This window comes from Rissa tridactyla, chromosome 7 (genome assembly GCF_028500815.1).
Source record: "Rissa tridactyla isolate bRisTri1 chromosome 7, bRisTri1.patW.cur.20221130, whole genome shotgun sequence".
NCBI classification, from domain to species: Eukaryota; Metazoa; Chordata; class Aves; order Charadriiformes; family Laridae; genus Rissa; species Rissa tridactyla.
Genome location: NC_071472.1, coordinates 53,833,754 through 53,853,915, shown reverse-complemented (window position 1 = coordinate 53,853,915; position 20,162 = coordinate 53,833,754). Strand labels below are relative to the sequence as shown.

General features: G+C 49.5%; 1 protein-coding gene across 1 annotated transcript in view; it reads left to right on the top strand.

Moving 5' to 3' along the window:
* The window catches only part of LRRC75A (leucine rich repeat containing 75A), a 93,037-nt gene extending 73,406 nt beyond the window's left edge, over window positions 1-19,631 (top strand). Inside the window, exon 4 of the mRNA XM_054209557.1 lies at window positions 17,314-19,631. Within this exon, the coding sequence (XP_054065532.1) occupies window positions 17,314-17,899 (586 nt within the window). The 3' untranslated portion in view covers window positions 17,900-19,631. The remainder of the gene's footprint in view (window positions 1-17,313) is intronic.
* The last annotated feature ends 531 nt before the right edge of the window (window positions 19,632-20,162 follow it).

The following is a 20,162-nucleotide window of genomic DNA, read 5'->3' as shown; positions in this document are numbered from 1 at the left end:
GGATGCAGGTTTACATGTCCCACACCAGCTGTAAAGCATCACTCGGGATGGCCAGAGTCACATCCCGCAGTGGGGCTCGATGCCCTTGGGTTGGTGTCTCCTGGGTTTGGGTGCTTTGCTGGGCAGCGTTAAGGATCTCTCATTTACAGTGTTAAAGAGTGCAAACGTGTGGTTATTATCCCTCCGGCTATTCAGCACATTCAAATGAAACACGTTGCAAAGAAGGCTTCCTAATTACGATCCAGCTTTCTGTCCTGTGTTGGTTCTGGTCTCTATTCCTGTGACACGTCCGACCTACCAAACCTTTTGGTGTGTTAGCAGCTGCCTCCCTGGCTTCGCCCACATCATCCAGCATCAGCGTCTCCCGGTTTGGTCGGTCTGTCCCTGTGCTCTGTGCAGCTGAAGGGTCATTGCCGGCGAGCTGGGATGGATGGCATCTCACGGCTGTCGTTTTTGCTGGCGGAGAGATCATCCCTTAGAGCTGCAAAATCGCGGGGACGCTGCGGCTCCTTCCCAGGTGCCAGCCCCATCTCACCTCGCTCCGTCGGAAGGAGCTGGCGTTAGCAAAGACCTGCTTTTTAAGCTGTTTGGAGCTAACCTGTAAATAATGCACGCGAATTGAAATGCCACCCGGGTCAGTGCTACAGGGCAAGCTGTCGCGTTGGAAGGGGCCTAAGGTTTTCCATTGACTCACTCTGTAAAATGAGCCCTTACCCTCTTCCTTGCCCTCCACAAGTCACCTGGGTTGCTCCGGAATTTAAAACAATTAAACCAAACTGTGGAGTCCCATTTTTTTCCCCCCTACTGATGGATATCGACCCTGAATATCCATCAAGGATATTCATATAACAAATTGCTTGAATTGCCTTTGCTGTTCCCTTGTTGAGCAAACGAACTGACAGCCAGAAGTACTAAAAAATATCCTAAAATAGAAAAAAAATCTGGCAGCGGGGCTGGGATGAGGTGACTTAGAGCAGTGGGACATCCCTTCCTGCCTCCGTGCTTTCCTGAGCTTGGTCACACTCCTGCTGCAGCCTTAAAAGCTTCAGGTAGTCACAGGCACTACCGGTGATTTCAGACCTCCTTTTCTAGCCACCCTCCTCCTCCTCCTTCCTCTCCCTTCCTGCAATGAATTAAGGAATAACCCAGTAGTTTTCCTCTTTTCCTCCCCTTGGAGGGAACATCCATCCCACCTCCTCGCACTTAGGTGCTTGTGGTCCTCTGAATACGTTTTCTAGTCCAGTGCGTGATTAGAAAAGGCGAAAAGTGTGACTTTCTTAATTTCTTTTTTTTAATGATTACTCCTCCACTTCCTCTGCTTCTGGGGGGAGTGGAAATTAGTTTTGCTTTTGACACACGGCGGTGGTTATTTAAATCTAGCCACACAACTTGGGCTGCAGAGCGGGGAATCAACCAGTAGAAATTGTTCTTAAATGAGGGAATCAGCTGGTGGAATAACGAATCCCCGCGCACGCGCGCTTCCTCCCCGCCTTGGAAGACCTCCAAACACCCCGTGATTATTTGTCTTGTCCAAAACAGCCGCTGCCTTAGTTCCTTTTTAGCCGGTGAGGGGCAATTCTCGCCCTTGCCCGGGGCCCGGCGGCTGCTCCCGCACCGGGCTGGTCCCCCGCCACCTCGCAAGAAAGACATCACTTCCCCGCGCAGCGACAACCATCTAATTACCAGCTGGCCCCAGCGTGGCTGTCACCCCCAGCTATATTTCCCAATTAGGAGAATCAAGCTTTATGATGAAACTTTGATAGAGGCTCTTTAAAATTTTTTTTTCAAGCCCTTTCACATGGTGCATCATTAGCGGCGGTAAATGAAGGTGTTTAGTGAGCTCATCCATCGCTTTGACTTGGGGCTCTGAACTCGCTGTCGGGGCGAGTTTCCACCTCTCGCGCCCGCTGCTGCTCTCTTTGAATGAAAATAATGCTTTAAAATAGCGGTTCGAAGGAGGACGGTGGTACGAGCCCTGGAAGCGCCGCTGCTCCTTGCTGCTGTGGGGAGGCGAAGGGCTGGACCCAGGTTTTGAGCATGAAGGTTTTGGAATGGTGGCATCTGGGCATCGAGCATTTCGAAGGGGCAGCGAGGTGTATTTGGGCTGGATCTGGGTTGTTTCTTTCTTTCTGGTGCACTGCTGTGGGGCTGGCAGGAGTGGGAGAGCCCAGGCGGGGAGGGTCGGACCGGGGAAGGCTGTGAGCTGGACACGAGGAGATGTGAGCAGCCGGGTGCAGGTCACAGCAGGGCTGCGATGAGGAGTGCGAGCACACCGGCGGCCGGCACGGCTGGAGCTTTCCTGGCTGTAGATGGGGTGGTAGGTGCCCCGTCTCTGGAAACACTCAAGGTCAGGTTGGATGGGGCTCTGAGCAACCTAATCTAGTTGAAGATGTCCCTGCTTATTGCCAGGGAGTTGGACTAGGTGGCCTTTAAAGGTCCCTTCCCACCCAAATTATTCTATGACTAGACGTGATGTACTCCCCTTGGCTCATGGGTGATGGGGTGGAGAAAAAAGCCCCCCCCTCGGCCATGGGCCGAGCGTCCCAGCAGGGCTCAGGAAAGTGCAGAATGATCTTTTGCATCTCAAAAGGAGCTGGTTGGCACCTCCAAGAAAAGGGGTGTAGACCCTGCCCGTGTTCAGTTCTCAGCTTTGGCTGTGGCGTATCTCGCCAACGCACGGCAGCCTGTGTTTTGACACATCCCAATCCCTGAGGAACGGAGCATTCAGCCCCGAGACTGATTTCTTTTGTCTAGCAACGTGTAGCCCAAGGTGGCAAATATGTTCTTCCAGGTGTTTCACCCACCCCTTGTCCAGGGTTAACACCGGACTGGGAGCCGGGGGTTTTTGGGAGAGGAAGCCATCCTCGTGTGCTCCCTCCTCGTGTGCGTACTCTCTCGTGAAGGTCACTTCTCACCTCGCTGTATTCCTTGGCAGCATCTTGGCTAAGAGAAGTGCCCATCTGGAGCGTGGCCTCTCCTGCATTCCCCGGTTTAATCAGCTATCGGGTCATGCTGGCCACTGAGGGCTAAAACGTGGCTCATCGTCCTGAAGATGATGAGTTGGAGACTTGGAAAAAAAATATATATGTGTGTGTTCCAGTGATATGAACAAATTCCTTACCGTGGGAAGATTTGTTGTTGCGCTGATCTCTCCGGCATCGCTCATCCCCCTCCAATAGCCAGCTCGGAGCACGGCGGCACAAAACCTCATCGCTGATGGGTACAGAAACCAGAAAAAAGGGCAAATTGTTTGCGTTCAGAAAGCTGAATGGGAGAGGGTGATTGGTCTGTAGTTTTATTGGCACAACGGATTTATTGACACAACGGGCCTGTCTTTTATCGGAAAAGCGAGTAGGTTACACAGCCCGCCAGGGACAATTCAGGGAAGGTTTTTTTGATTTTCCTGCTTGTCTGGAAGGATTTGCAGTGCTGTAGGGACTGGGGGAACTGGGCAGCGCTGCTGGCTGGCTGTAAAGAGCAGCATCTGAAATGACTTTTCTGTTAGGCCCAGCTTCGCCGCCAATATTTGCTCGGTTTTCAGCTTTTTAGGGAAGATGAATGCTGAAATCCCCAGCATTAGCGGGGAAACAATCTGCCAAAAGCAATGAAGGAAGAGTGGGTGTTCTTTGGGGGGTTAAAGACACTCGTTTGTCCTTTGTTTGGCTTTGCAGCCCCAGAAATGGTAGCGCCTGCTTTCTGCTGACCCCGGGCTCATGAAAAGGGTCTGTTAAAATGGAATAACTTTACGAGCAGGTGGCAAAGCTGCACGAGAAAACGTGCCCAGCAGCAGGAAAAGGAACCTGTGGGATGCAAATAAAGCAGGTTCACACACCCCCACTCCAGTGAGCAAGTTTCTGCTGTACTTATAAAGAGAGGAGGACAGGAGTACTGTCAAACCTCCTCATTGGAACAGAATGTGAAAAAGCTACAAAAAAAACCCCATCCCGTTTTCTTTTGAAGACACGAGCAGGGAATTAGTAGTGGATCAGGTTAGGTTCTGTTACTGCGCGGCGCGTGAAAGCTGAGGTTACAATGGCCGCTCTGCTCTGCTGTGCTGGGTAGGACCCGTTATTTTCTGGGCAGGTTAATGAGAAGCAGATTGCGTCTCCCGGGGCAGGGGGGGCTCGGGGAGGCAGTCACACACCGGTCAAGTCTCGTTAGCTCAACACCCACTAATGCCCAGGGTCTCGTCCCTCGCTGAGCATCGTACGCCCCTGCAGGGAAGCAGGGCGGTGACAGCACCAGGGCTTCTTGGCCAATATAATGTCTGTTTATTGAAAGCCACACAGAACAGGACTTTTTTGGACTGATAGATGTGCAAATTACAATTAAAAGCTGAGAGCAAGGCCAAACAACGGGTGAAAGGCCTTCACCTTGGCTCGGAGGACACCAGCCCCATAGCTATGGGACATCTGCAGGCTCGTCCGCCCTCTGCCCTGGGTGAAGGGTACAAGTCCCCCCAAAAACCAGCTGTCTGAAATGTGTCCGCTGTCAGGCTGAAGCAGAAGCAGGTGGTTTCCCTTTCATCCACCCACGAGAGCGTCAGGACCCGTGTCATGATTCTTTGGTGTCGGGATGGTGGTGGGAAGGGCAGGGCCTTGGCTTGCAATGGAAGATGTGCCAAGGATTTGGAGGGGGGGGCGGAACGGAGCGGGGTGATATCAGCTCCTGGCCCTGGAGAAAACCTCTTCCCAAACAGCGCGAGGGACAAGCGAGGACGCCGGGAGCCGGGCTGACGGCCGCGTCTCGTGCTCCGGCTCTCACCAGAGCAGCACAGGCAACGGGGGACCTCCGCCTGCCTAAACTCTTCCAAATGTGATCTGTGCTCCCATAAAATAAACAGTTTAGGGAAAGCGAAGCCCCAGGCACACACTTTGGCAGCTGATCACTCCCTAATTGCAGGAAGAGCAGTTGGGAGAGTTGTTTTGTTTGATTTTTTTTGTTTTTTTTTTTTTCTTTGGGCTGGTTTCTGATGAGAAAACTGGGCTGGAGGATGAGAGTTGAAGCTTCTTTCCCCTCCCCCTCCCCCAGACAAAAATCCTGTTATCTTCTGCTTTGCATTAATGGAATTTAACTTATTTCAAGGAACAGGAAACACAAACAGCCTCTACAAAGTGTGAACCTCAAGCCGTCAGTGAAAGCATGTTTGGTTTGATACGTCCCATTCTCTGCAAACTTTTCCTGGGCTTTTTTTTTTTTTTTTTTTTTTTTTGATGTTTGGCAGCACCAGGGGCAGGTTGGAGGGCTGCGGCAGGATTTTGGTGGGCAGAAGTAAACTGGAGCTGATGCTTCTCAATCCACCCTGCCCAACGGTGTGTGGTTTCCCCCACGCCAAAGCTCCCCGGGCCCCAGTTGCCTCCTGATGAAGGGAAAGGGATGGAGATAATTAACAACAGCCCCTTCCATCTGTGAATAGGCAAAATGTCTAAAACCAAATTTCTTTTTCTCTAAAATTTGTGACGAGGGGGACAGAGAGGCAGCAGCCACGCTGTCGCGCCCCACCTTGGGGGTCACATCCAGTCTGTCTGCGGGGTCATCCATTGCAAGGACAAGACAAAGTGGTAACGAAACCAAAGGCAGAGGCTGAAATGAAGGATTTCAAGCAACCAAATGAAGGATTTCAACCAGCCAGCTCCCAGCTGGAGCCCCTTCCCATGCTCCCTCCATCCCCACGGGTCTCCTGTCCCTCACAGCCCCTTCCTCTTGCCTCCCATCTCTCAACCTCCCCGGCCCTTTCCTTTTTCCTCCTCTTCCTTTCAACTCACCCGTTTGGAACTGTTTTAAACATATTGGCAGCAAAGCGTATGTTTTCATGAGCAGTTTGCTAGTGATTTCTCTTCCTATGGCCTCTTTCCCTTGGAGGCTGAGGACTGCAACGCAGTTCAAAGGTCCTTCTCCCAGTCAAACCAGAGCACATCAGCTTCCTTTCTCTCTAGTGGGGAGTTGTTCAAGTAAATCCAATAGTTACTTGGGTATTTTTAATATACTCAATCATAAAAGTCCCTTTCCAAGAGTCTTTTTGGCCTTTTTCCCCCCTGTGTTAGAATTTAAAGAAAACGTTGTTTATTTTATTGCAAACTGTTGTTTCTCTTCATGCAAACTTGCAGTTTCTTATTCCGGTCCCGTTCTCTTCCAGGAGGTCATTTACGGAAGCAACGAGCCCAACATGTTGTTTTCTTTTAAATTCTTGATTGTTTTTCTGTTGGCACTTGTGCAAATTGCCTTTTCTGCAAATGCATGTTATTAATGGGGCATCAGCTGCAGTTTCTTATTACGCTGGAGTAGAGTTTGTTGGAAATATTCCAGCACGTTTTCACTATAGGAAAATGTCATTTTTTTGAGAGCAAAATGTATCGTAGGAAGGAGTATATAAATACATTTCATTCTGGGGAGGACGGGGATAGAAAAATGGAGTACTCCAACAGCAGGATATTTACTTTTTTTTTTTTTTTTTTTTTTGCAATAAGTTAAATAGAGTTATAATTATAGCAAAGCATTTTGATGGATCCCAAATGCTTATTTTTAGAATTTTGTTTAGCAGGAAATTAAAAACGAGTTGGGGGAAGAAAAAATCCCTGCTCTTGCCACACATAAACGGCGGTTCTCATACAGCGCAGAAGGCCGTCGCTTCACTGCGTATTTGAATCCGTGGCTCTGGACCATGACGAGGAGCTGGCTGTGTGGCATGCAAATGAAAGCGGCTCTTCTGCTTAATTATCCCTACTGGAGATACTTGTCAAGTTGCTTCTTCAGATAACAGTACTTCATTTTCCAAGAAGCTTGTCGCTTGTAAAGCTTTAATTGGGTCCTTTTACTGAATACCACAGAGACGCCGTGAAATTATGACACAGCAGGAATCGCGCAGCAGTAGACTGTGGGAAGCTGCAAGGGAAGAGCGGTTGCCTGAGGGAGCTCGGCCATGGGAAGGAGTAGGTGCAATTTTGGTCCATCCCAGAGTTTTCGTTTGGTTTAACCTTGCCGCTGGACCTTCTCTAGGGGTTGCCGTCGTAGGGCCCCATCACCAAATATCCACCAAGGGCAGCTGCTTCTCCAGCAGCCTGGGCGCGAGCACCCGCAGTTGGACCCAGATGGACTTCCCTTGAGTTCCTGGGTGATGGATCTGTGCCTTCCCCTTGGCCAGTGTTAGCGGGTCAAATTCATGTGGTTTGGACTGGAAACCAAAAAACACTGCAGATTTCTTTTCCCCTTTGAACAAGTTATTGAAAGGAATTTAAATGTGCCTGGTTCCTTTTCGTATGCTGGTATTTTTCTTCTCAGCTTCCAAAACCAATGCAGCCTTCACGCTTCCCGCAGCGCCTGTGCCCATGAAAGAGCGGGCAGAAGCCAGTCCCTGCCTGCAGTTTTCACCCGAGCTGCCCGACCCTCCTCCCCCCGTGGTTTCCCGTCTCCTCTGCGCCAGCGCGAGCTGGAGGCACATCAGCCTTAGAAAGGGACTAATTAAAAGGACATCGCATTGCCAAAATGCTTAATGCAAAGAAAATTTATGTCCTTTATTTCCTTTCCTGAGAAAAATGCTCTAGGGTGGAATTAGGGGTATTTTGGGAGATGTTAAAAGTAAATTAATCCACCCAGCCCCACCCAGAGACTCTTCTCTGTTTCTTCTGTTCTCCGTTCTCTTCTTCTGCACTTTGTTTCTCCCCAAAGAGATGCTGTACCCAAAATAGTGGATTCCTTCCTTCACACGTGCATTATTTTGAATATTTGAATTATTTCAATATTAGGATGCTTAGGCGTGCTTAGAGCCGGACATGGATCTTCAAAGTCTGAGCACATCTCCCCAAAGCCACCACCAGCTCTCAGATAACTCAGTCTGTGTGACATACCCAGCAGAGGAGCCGAGGGCTGTGCTGTGAGTAGGACATCCGATGGCACGGTGACATCTCATCCCTTCACCACACCAGGGCTGTGTCCCTCCTGACCTGGGTTTGGGGTGATGTGCTGGCTTTTAGGCACCAAGGGCTGGGTGACGCTGCGCTCTAGTGGATGGCTTTTCATCAGACGGGTTGGAATGAAGGAGTTGAGGCTGGTGGAAAGGGTCTCGGCACTCATCCAGGGATAAAACTGACTTTTTCTTGTTATTTGTGTCAAAAGCTTTTAGAATTTAATAGGTGTCTGTGGAGACGTTACTCAGGTATGGAGTGATTTAGTAAAGAAATATAAATCAAAGGTGCTTGACTTTATCTCGCCGTGATGGGAAGGGTTTATTGATCAAGATCTTGCTGATGCCAACAGTCCTTCCAGTATCACACCGTAGCCAAAGCTGCAAGACCCGGGTCGGGTCTCCTGGTGCGGGGGATGCTCTTGGGTGCACAGAAATTGCTCTTCCCATCAGCTATCCCATGCACTTCCCAAGCTCTGTGCCTGGAACAGGGGAGGAACAGGCCTGCGTAGCTTGGTGAGGAGCCAAAGAAAATTCAGTGGGATTTGGAAAGGAAAGACGTGTAAACAAAGAGCTATTCCTGGAGCAGCCCGTGCACTCGGGCACGCGGAGGAGATACTGCTGCAAGCGTCAGGCCGGCAGCGACCAGCAGCGTGCAGCGCTGGGGATCCTGCTGCAAGAGGAAAACGTAGAGGAAAAATTTAGCATTTCCCTCCAGGTATGGTCTTCACAAGACGCTTAAAAAAATGATGTGCTGGATCTGAGAAATAGCCCAGTGTTTGGTCTTGCAATGGCAATAGGAGATCCTGCCCAGGGATGTCAGGTGATGTGGTTCCCACAAAACATTCCCGGCAGCCACAACTATTTTATAAATCGTAGAATCACGGAATGGTTCGGTTTGGAAGGGACCTTAAAGATGTCTGGTTCCAGCCCCCCTTGCCATGGGCAGGGACACCTCCTACTAGACCAGGTTGCTCAAATGGCCATAATAAAGTTTTGATGTCACGCATCAGGGCCAAAATTAGGAGCAGAAGCCCCCCAATGATGAGCTCCAGGCCCTTCCTACCCCCCCCCAAGTCAGATGGCACTCGCGGGAGGAGCGGGCTGGGGTCTCGATAGCAGGGGAAGGGAGTTCACGACGGGGATGGCTGGACTTTATGATGTGAAAACTGCAAAGCTTAGCAAAACTGGGAAGGCTTTTGGAACAAGAAGAGACCAAAATAACTAATCCACACTGGTGCTTTCCCTCTTAGCAGTAAAGACTTAGGAGTTTCTTACGTGTTTATTGGTAAGCTCTAAAGGGGCTTTAAAGTTACATATTTTTGTATTTATATATTTAAAAACCCTCTTTACCCTGAATCTCTCTTAAGAAGAGGCGTGAAATCTTTCCAAGCTATTCGTTTGTAAAGGCAGGGAAAAACAGACTTCAAACTACGCTGTTAATAATCCGCTAAACCTTTCTGTGGCCATAAACAACGAGCTAAACCAGCTAATGACTAATCACAGCACACACGCGCGCCGGGGGGCTGACGAAGGAAGCTGCCGAACGAAGCGAAAGGTGAACATGGGCTGTGGTGGGCCAAACAGGCATTGCGTGTCTCCGAATTCTGGAGAATTTGGCACCTCCAGTTCTGAGCTGGGCTCTGTCCACATTATTTGGGGATTTCATCTTTCATGGTCTGATGCGTTGGGTTGGTTGCTTTTTTAAAACAAAAGAAAGGAAAAAAAAAAAAAAAAAAAGGGAAAGTATTCAACCAGGCAGCATCACAAACCTGTTAAAAAGATATATTTTTTTTTTTAACTTAACTTGGGAAATAGAGTTTCCTTTCCTTGCCGCTGGCGTAAGTAGAAGCATTTTTGCTCTGGGACTGTAATGCCTCTCCCCAGTTTAAATAAAGAGCAGCTGCAAAACACACACACACACAGAGGCACTTGCGTGTGTATTTTTAAATCCCCCCCCACAACCTCCTGGCGCTGCCTTTGGACCAGCCAGTGCCTCTCGGGGGGGGAACAACAGGCTGCTCACGGTGGGGCAAACCACCAGCCCTGGCCATGAAGCGAAAGGGGCCTGTTTGGGTGAATCACGGAATTTCTACCATTGCGCTCCAGGGGGAAAAAAACCCAACCAAACCCACATCCTATTTATTTCTATATTAAATCCTAACATGGCTTTTGATGTTATCAGCCACAGCAGCGCCGTTGTCCGCTCCGGACCTCCCGCAAAGCCCTTGATCCGGGTGACATCCCGTGGCCGGAGCTCGGAGGTTAATTTGGGCTCTGTGTACGCCCTCCTCCCTTTTACGCGCGGGGAGTTGAGTCTGTCGGCGTCCGCGGGCGGCCATCGGCTCACGCACTGAGAGAGACAAAGAAAGAGCAGTCTGTTCTCATCTTCCCTGTTTTTCTCATCCTTATTGTTATATATGCATTTAATATATAATATATATTATATGCAATGTGTAAAATATATATTATATGCGATATGTAATATATAATAATATATAATATATATTGCATTAGATATACTATATAATTATATATACCTCGGTCACATTCCTCCTTTAAGCTAACGATTATCTTTTCTTAGCGCTGTTCCTCCTTTGAGCCTGGGGGAGCTGGACAACTTAAGCTTTTGTCAGCGTTATTACCAACAGAGTACCCGCATTTCTCTGTATTCCTTCCCTCCATTTCCAAACTATCTATCCCAGCGTCTGACTGTCATCACTTGAAGCAGGAGTAGGGACTTGGAAAAAGCTATTTAATACTCGCCTTTGATACCGCCGGTAGTTCAGGCCGGGTCTTTTGTCTCAAGGCTTTACTTTTTTTTTTTTCTGATGACTCGTTATGTTCAATAATTTTCTTTTTGCTGATATTTTCATAAATAGTTTTCTGAGCAGCAATATGCAAATGTCGTACTGTAGTTCGTCGCTCCGTGGGGCTGTCCCTTCTCCATTTTTCTTGAGCCACCCCTTTGTCCTCCAAGGAAGTGGCTCAATAGCCCAGTTATACTTTATTGCATGGCACATCACTGTCTCGTGTCCCGGTTTGTGCGGCGCTTTAGAGAAATGTCATGAGTTTAAACCAAGAGGAAATCCCTTTCTTTTAATTCTCTTTGATCTAAACATCAATATTCTTGTTCACGGGAACATTTTTTTGATCTGATTCAATGCTAGACGCAAAATAGCTTTCAGTTCAGCGTGAGTGTATATAAATCAGCGTCCTGCCAAAGCACGATTTAGTGCACGGCTGTACACCCGATCCTATCATGACAGTGGTCAAAACCCCGTAGACTTTTTCCAGCTGGGAGAAAAAAAATCTGTGTCTTCCCCTATGGAATATCCTCATAAAATGTGAGGACGAAACCAAGTGGGCGTAACTGATCCTCCACTGAAGCTCGCCGGGATTTGGTCAATGGTAAGCTCTTCCTGCAGAGATTTGGGGCCCTTCTGTGGCAAACTTCATGGCAGGGATAAAAGTTTGTTACGGCTGTTTGTTAACGTAATATTCCCCCCTTATTTCCACGAGATGGTCGAGAATATCCACAGAACTATTTTTATTAAATCCTGTTTGGGGTGGGTGGTTTGTTTCCCGAGGGACAGATTGTGCGTAGGCTGCTGCAGAAGAGCAGAACCGGGGGATGCTCTGCCCCAGGGATTCGGGAGATTTCCTCTGCCTTTGATACGGACCGCAGCTCGTCAGGGTGAAAAGGCTATTTGTACAAGATAATCAATCCTTTTCAGTAGGTATCAGCTAAATTCCGGGGCAAGGGGAAAAAGGATAGAGCCCTAGGGAGAAATTCTCTTTTGCTTGCTGGCACAAACCGTATGCGTGCTCCAAGGGAAAAAAAAAAACCAAACGTGAAGCAATATTGAAAGCAGCTCAAAACAACAACAAAAAGAGCTGCCCTGAAGTTATCCCCATTCTCCCTTTGTTATCTTGGTTTTGCTAAATTAAAGCCACACTAGAAGTCCCAGGAGAAGTTCCATGAAGGCAGGCAGGCAGCATCGCTCCGTGCAGGGGGTGTCCGTGCTGGATAGAACAAAGCTCACTCCCTGAATGCTTCTTTTAGTCATGCTTTTAGATGGTTATCGCTTATTTGCAGGGATACTACCTGCTTTATTTGACAGTGAGTAACCAGTTTTGGGCTCCCAGACAGCAAACCAGGAGTAATTTAGGTTTGAGGGGTTGTTTTTTTTCAGTTGAGGTGGGAAGAGCTTGTTCCCGAAGCATCGCCCTGGCCCAGCCTCGCTACACCTCGCTCGCCGGGGCTGCTTCCAAAAAATGATGCGGCGGTACACATGGGAGAGAAGAAGCTGCCAACATAAGAACATCCTTTTTTTTTTTTTTTTAATAATAAACGTACTATTTCATCGGTTTCTTGCCCAGCATTGCCAAAAAAAATCACCGGTAGAGAGAGCCGCGTCACGTTAACAGCTGTCTTTCCGCCCACGTACAGGTTAAATGAGACTTTGGGAAGGGATAAGTATAGATCTTGCTAAATTACTGCGGGGGGGTTGTGGGGTGTGAGGTTCCAGCTAACCCAGCAAACCACCAGCTGTCGCTACCAGAAGCGCCCCCGCAGCAGTGAGACGGGTCCCCGAGGCACAGGAGAGTTTAGGGAGAGTCCAGATGTGTTAAACACCAGGATATTAGTCACCGACCCACTGGAGCTCGGCGCCGATCATTTAATAATAGTTTTTACATTGTATGATCTGTCTTGCTGTACGAGAAAAAAAAAAAAAACAACACAACCACCAAAACCAATAATAACAAAAAAACCCCATCATATTAAACAAAGAAAAAAAACATCAGCAGTTTTGTAACTTTTTTAAGAGCCCTCTTGTGCTCCGGCTACCAAGGTGTGCTCAAGGACTGAGCCCCCCCACCTAGGTCAGTTATTTCTACCAGAGCTTCCAAAGCTGATTGCTTCTGGAAATTTTGAGCTAGTTTCTTACGTTAAATTAGCTGTAAGACTAACCTCACACTGTTAAAGCAAGGGCTCAACGACGCTTAGATTCACCCTGGCCATTTTGATTTAAAAACCCACATCCCTGGGGAAGAGCAGCTTGGCATCTTACCGCAGGGGATTTGCATCAATTCATTGACATATAACTTCTCTCTGGCTGGTTTGAGGCAGGGTCGCTCGTTGCCTACGGCTGCACCTGTCTGAAAAACAAAGACCAAGTTATTAATTGCCGTGGCTTAGACCGAGCAGCCTGGGGCTACCAGAGTGAGCCCTCTTGCAGCCCAAGCTTGCTGCCCATGGCAGGGGAAGGGGATGAGGGACCAAGCCCAAGCTCTGACTCTTCCTCCAGCCCCTTTGCACGGCCCAGCTCCCAGCCGGGAAAAAATTCAATAACCGGTAGCATTCTCCATCACGCTCCACTCCGCTCTGCAGCGCAGGTTTGGTAACACATGTAGTGTTAAGGTGACATTAGAGGGGGTGTAGCAGACGCATCCCGGCTTCACCACGTCTTGCGGCTGAGAGGAGCCCAGATGGGAAAGTGCTAATTGCACCAAAATTAAAAGAAAGATTAAAATTATAGAAATTATCCGGCTAAGCAGCCTGCGTGAATAATCTTTGCCAGGGCAAACCAGCAACTGAAACGTGCATAAAAATAATAAACGGTCGCAGCAGGTCTCATTAGCCTGTCCTCCCGCCCCAACCCGACCGTCGGCTGATGTGTGCAATAAGTCACTTAACGAGCCAAGATTTGTTAAAAAAAAAAAAAAAAAAAAAAAAAAGGTTTGCTATCAAATTTGTGTGCCCTTGAAACGGCCTAAATCACGGGTTCAGAGCCTGCCATGGATGATTATAGGCTTGGGCTCCTGTTACTCGCTAAAGCCTCAGCCCATAGTAAAATCCCTTAGTGACGGGCGGCTCATCCATCGGGCTGGTTTGGTTTCTTCCCTTCAGACCCCAACTCTCTTGCTAGGATGCTCGAAGCAAGTGCAGAGACTTGGAGCACGCAGCCGTGCTCACGGTTCCCACTGGATTGCCTGTGCCCACGTGGGGATGCTGGGGTTTAACCCCTGAAAAAAAAAATCCCACTCGGCGGCGTAGGACCCTGCAGGGCAGAGCTCTGCGCTGGGGCTTCAGTTTGTATCAGCGAAAACTGTTCCTGAAAAGCCGGAGGAACGACCCTCTTGGATTTCTTCCGAGCTGGAGAAGCGAAACCACATATTAAATTGATAATACACCCATAAAAGCCCTGCGTGCTGCCGCTGCGCTCTGGTTTTCCTGCTCCTGGTGCCGTATGAAGAAGGAGGTGGCTTTGCCTCCGGCTGGTTTGGTTTCGCTCCTGTAGATCTTGCCCCTCCTCGGAATCTTACCTAACCATGCTGGATATGTCCCTTTTCTGCTGATTTCTGTTCTTGAGACTCCATTATGGATTTTTTTTCTTCCCCCGACCACTGGACGAGACGTTTCTCGTGAGCTGGCACAGCCGCCTAGGTAGGGCTACGTGTCAGGTTAAGAAACAGGTGATAGTTCTGCAAGACATCCCAGGTGTTCGCCGGTCTCCCCATCTCCCATGGCTTCCGATGGAGGTCCCCCGGGTTTGCTGTGCAGTGATGAGCTGCTGCACAAACCCACGTTTTTTAAGGACGAGAAATTAATTTGCGCAGTTGCCATATGGTCTCGTGCCATTCAAGCAGGTTTTTTGTTGGTTTTTTTTTTGGGAAGACTCACTGCCTACCCCAGATCCCGCAACGCCCTTCCTGGTCTCTCCCCTCCCGCCTGACTCGAGTCTGCTCCAGGCCACGGCAATGTCCCCCCTGGCAGCAGCCACCGCAGCCGGGACAAGCTCCTCTCTTCCAACATAAAATCCCGGAATAACACACACAGAGCAGCTGAGCACTTTCTGGGGCATGAAGAGAGGGGGGAATTGATTTCCTTAAGGACACCTGAACATTGCACAACCTCGTTTAGGCGAAATTCGGTCATTTTGCTCGCAGCGCACCAGGCGGGTGCTTTTCTATTAGAGCAGGAGGGTTGCGCTGGGCCACGTGAGCCCATCAAGGGCTCAGGCAACCACAAAGAAAAAAAAACAAAACAAATTTAGTTCTTTCCTAGGGAGTGTTCCCTGAAAACAAATAGTTCCTGTGAAACGACTGCAATCCGAGAGCCAGCTGATGATCAAGGCCATTTGCACATTTGTTGCATCCAGCTGTGATTTCGGTACCTGCTCGAGCCGAGGAGGATCTGCAGAATTATCTCCCTTTCTGCCACGGCGCCGTATCAGAAAGCCACGGCTTAAGTGCAGATTGAAACTGGGAAGAGAGTTTGTTTTCCTAGTGTTTAGCCAAGCCTCTAGATGGAAGTTGACTTTAATCCCAGTGCTTATCTGCGTCCATTTCTTCCCTGTAATAAGATCTTCAAAGGAGGAGCAAGAACAAAGTACTGCTAAACAGGCCATGGAGTGTAACGTAGCATCACCAAGGGAGCTCTAAAAGAGCTCTTTCACTCCTCCCAGCCTCCCCATCGCAACCCGGTCAGGTTTTGTGAGATGTTTCTGGTCTAAAACCAGTACAGCAGGAGTTTGCCTGCTCTCAACCCAGCTTGGCTGGGTCATAGCCAGGTCTCTGTAGCCAACCTTTGGCCATGGGCACCCAGTACCTGGCTTTTGTGCCGTTCAAGAGAACAGAAGAGTAGCTCTGCATTTGGAGACTCTCTTGTTAACTAGGACACAACCTGGGGGGAAGAAAAAAAGCTCTCTTTTTTCCCCTTGCTTGAAATAATAGTCTCTGGGCAGCTTGGAAAAAACATGCCCAGAGGAGGCAGCAGAGCAGCGTCTTGGCCCCAAGTCCTCCACCGCATCACATTATCTGGCCAACAGGTCAACCCCAAGTGCGAATGCAGTTGCTTCATCAACCGGTGGGTGTGTGTGATGGCAGGCTGGATATCAGAGCGGCCCTGCCACAGCTTGTCCTGTATCTGCTGCTAAAACCAAGAGAAGTCCCGTTAAGCTAGCGGCCTTGCTGACTGCATCAGCTGCATTGCCCCACCAAGCACGGCGGCCTCCTGCCCCAAAGTCCAGTGGGGAGCTCACAACACCTTGCAAGGTTGCCCATGCATTATTTATGAATTAAAGCTCAAAGCTCAGTGCAATTTACAACTCTCTAGTTGAGTTACTTCTATAACTCCTCAGGGGAAAAGCCCAACGTGTCCCAGCTGCCTGCTCCCACCCCCAGGTCACAAACAGCTCACAGCTTGGGGCACACGCGCCGGGACCAGCCGTAAAAACATCTGCCTGTGCTGTGCAAGATGAATTTCAAACAAGGTGCGATGGCCGCGGAGCAGACGCACTTGAGCATCCGTGCCGCAGAGGTGGTGGGCATTGTTCGGCGGTGGGCATTGCTCGGCGGCTGAGAAGAGCAGTGTTAGTGCTGGTTTGGGTTTTTTAGCTAGAAAACCCGACAGGTGCTGGGCAGGACCCTTCCCCGGCTCAGGCTGTCGTGGAAGGCAAAAGCATTTCTGCAGCTGGCTGGTTGGGCGTGAGGCTAACGCCGGTGCCACCACAGCAGGTGAGACACGTGTGCTCACCAAGTTGACATGAGCGATTAGCATGCATGAGGCTCCTTCCACCTCCTAATTAACTCAGAATAATTCATTAGCAAAAAGTCCTCAGCAGTGCTAGTCTGCCGACAGGTCCTCATTGTAGATGTGTTCTTTGATTCGCTTTAGAAGATAAATTGACCCGTGAAACGCCAGTCTCGCTCATGCTAATGAGTCTCTGTAGGGCCATTGTGAGAATTAATTTATTTATCTAAGGATTTCTCCATAGTCCTCATCTCCTCGGCAGCTGGAATGAAGAGACATAGTAGGTCTAACACTGGAAATACTAGATCAAACTACCCGGCCCTGCAGGTGTCTAATCCTACATTTGCTGGCTTGGACTAAAGTCATTCTGGTTTGGGGTCTCGGTGTCCCACCTGTACAGCCGAGAGGACAAACACGTGTCCTCCTGCTCAAAGAGAGCTTCATAAGCAGCAGTGGGAGAAGTTACACCAGCAATTCCTGTCCAGCTAATGAAGGGCTTCCTCACCCTTTTTTTGCACCCTTAAAAGCAGCAGGATAGCCTCTTTATGCCAGGGTTTTGCAGTGGCTGTATAAAAGAAGTCTGTGCTCCTTCTGAATTATGTTTTTTTGAATATGGCCTCCTTGTTTCTGGCCATCTTCTGTCAATAAACAGCCTTGAATGTCTCTCTGTCGTCCCGTCGTCCCCCCCCCCCCCCCCCAACTGCACAGACACACTCCTGGCCTCTACAGAAGAGATGGTGAGCCCCAGTCGAACATCCTACCTAAATAACTCATGTTCTTTCCCCCTCCAAGAACAGCTGGGGAGCCCAAAGTGAAGCCACCAAGCAGAGACGTCCCCCCACATTAACGTCCCTCTCCTTTTCTCCCCCTGCAGCTTGAAAGCTGTCCTGATGGGGAAGCCTCAGGACAACACAGTGGACTTGTCGGGCATCCCGCTGACGCTGAAAGACTTGGACCGTGTCACGTCCTACCTCCAGCACAGCTCGGAGCACATCGACACGGTGGAGCTGTGCTTCACGGAGCTGACGGATGACATGCTGCTGCAGCTGCTGCCGGTGCTCTGCGTGCTGCCCCACCTCACCACCCTCTCCCTCAACGGCAACCGGCTCACCAAAGCCATCCTACGGGACCTCACCGAAACCCTGAAGGACCCCAAGAAGTTCCCCAGCGTCACCTGGATCGACCTTGGCAACAATGTGGACATCTTCTCCTTGCCACAACCCTTCTTGGTCAGCCTGAAGAGACGATGCCCAAAGCAAGGCAACTTGCCAACCATTCTGGAGTTCGGCGAGGGTCAGGTAAGCGATTTGGAGAGCCAAGATGGCCTGGCCGAGAGCCAGGAGGACCTGCAAGCTGGACCAGGCAAGACGGACAACATGGGCTTGCAGCAGACGGACAGAACAGTCGAGGCCGGGGAGCTCCCCAACTCGGAGCAAGGTGCTGCGACACCGCAGACATGATGTCTGGCTCCGTGGATCTTGGGTGGGCACGTTGAGCAAGGATGACTTAAAATTGAGACCTCAGTGTTGGAGGTGCTGGAGGGTCAGTCCACACGGTGGGATGCTTCGGGAGTCTGGACTGCTGCCTTCCTCCCCTGCGATGAATGTCAACTTGCTTCTTTTCAAAGAACACGTAAAGGTGATTGTGTTGAATACTTGTATTTTATAAAAGCTGGCCGGGTATTTTTAAACGGTAGTGGTGTGCTATGCTTTTTTAACCTCTCAAAAAAGCATCTCCAAGGTGGTGTAACATGGGGCCCTTAGAGGAGCACAAAAGGGGAGAAGGAAGGTGCCCAGGCTTTGCGGGGAAGGGCTCCCTTTCCTTAGCGCTGGATCCAGCCTGACCCCAGCTGCTCTCCCAGGCGCGATGGACAGACAGCGGTCAGCCCAAAGAGGGCTACCGGCCAGATAAACCTTAAATCCTTTCCAACCCTGGCTTCAGGAGTGGCTGATGAATAGCGTATCTGCTGAGAGACAACGAAAGTCTCACCACGCGCTAACCAGGGATGTTTTCTCTTAATATTGTGAGCCAGCCCCGAGGGAGAGCTTTGCTTTCCTGGCGCGGAGCTAAATCCCAGCCTGCTGCGTGCCTGGGTGCTGCTCTCGCCCTCCAGCCTTACGGGAACGGGGCTGGCACTTGTGCCTGCCCAGTATTTATTCAGATGTAAAATCCCGTTTCCCACCTGCCCTGCCGCTGTCATAACCCCGGCGCTTTTAACCGCGCTACCTGGAGCTTGCACCAGCAGCGCTGAGAGTATTTGATCCGTTTTGGGGCGCAACCCGCAAAATCCGGCGCCGGGGCTCAGCTCAGGTTCGTTCCTGTTGCTGATAAAAGAGACCACAGTAGTGAAGATTTATAAAAGAAAAAAATAACGCTGGGGTTCATCCCTGTGTCACCGCCACCGAGGGCTGGGTGGACACGGCCGGCTGGAGACTTAAAGCCTCCGAAAGGCTGTTGGGTCTCTTGGCTGCGTCCGTTGCCCCCTGGACCAGAAGTGCTTTGTTTCTAAAAATGTCGTTTTGTTGGTTTGTTTTTTTTTTTTTTTTTTCTTCTAAGAGACATGGTTTTGATTTTATCTTCTTTTTGATGGAAAATGGCTCACCCCAGAGCAGCAGCGCTGGAATGGGCCCTTTTGAACCAGAATTTCCTTTGATCCTAAATCTGGGGGGGGGGAAGGGAGAACAAGAAAGTGTGAAAAACCTCCTCTCCCTTACATTCAAAGGACCAAACACGACTCCCTTTGCTAAGGGGGAGCCCCTTTCTACCTGTTCAAAGCCCCATCCCCGACCGGCTTTACAGCACGGTTTTCCCAGCTCGCAGCTTTACTCCGGGTTTTGCTGCTTCTGGGCGCAAACGCCGCCGGGCTTTTTTGGTCGTCTCTTTGGCTCTGTTCATTTAACATCACCGCACCGGGAAGCTTTTTCCAGAGGGGCTTCACGCCGTGGGTTGTTGTTTCTCCTCCGTACGCAAGTAGATAACTTAGAAGAAACTCTGCTACTCGTTTTAATACATTTGGCAATGTTCAGTATGATTTGCATGTATCCAAGCCTTTTTCCTTTTTTTTTTTTTTTTGAATTTTAATGGTAACTCTTTCCAACAGGCATGAAAAAAACCAAACAACTTTGCAGCGAATAAACTGTTCTGTCCGAAATAAAGGAGCTATCCGTAATCAAAATAAAGGACAATGTTTAATAACGACCCGGCATTGAATTTTTCCTCTGTACAGGTCGAAACGCCCAGCTGGCAGCACAGAGCACCCCAGCAAAAACCAGTGCTAAAGCACCGTAGTTCTGGGGTCTCCGGGGTGCTTGAAAAAAAAAAAAAAAAAAAAAGGTGGCTGTAGCTGGCTGGAGAAATAAAAAAAAAAAATAAAAATCCAGTTTATGGGCTGGATTCTGCAGGGTGGGCACAAGGTGGACACAGAAGCATCATAAAAGCATCTGCTAAATTTTAAATGCGGCCAGCGTGCAAAACTAACGTGGGAGAAAGGAATAGTGAGGACTCCAGTGTTACAGTCTTAGCGCATGGAAGGAAATGGCTTTTTATTTGCGGCAAGGACTCTTTATATAATGTTTGTTCCAGCACCCAAGCCATGGCAGGGGCTCACACGTCACGCTGGTGGGAGCCGGTTTGTCCTAACTCACCGGAGACCTCTCCCGCAGCACCTGGGGACTGGTTCCACCACTGCTACGGCTTTAATAAGGTACCTTTAGTAAAGGTATA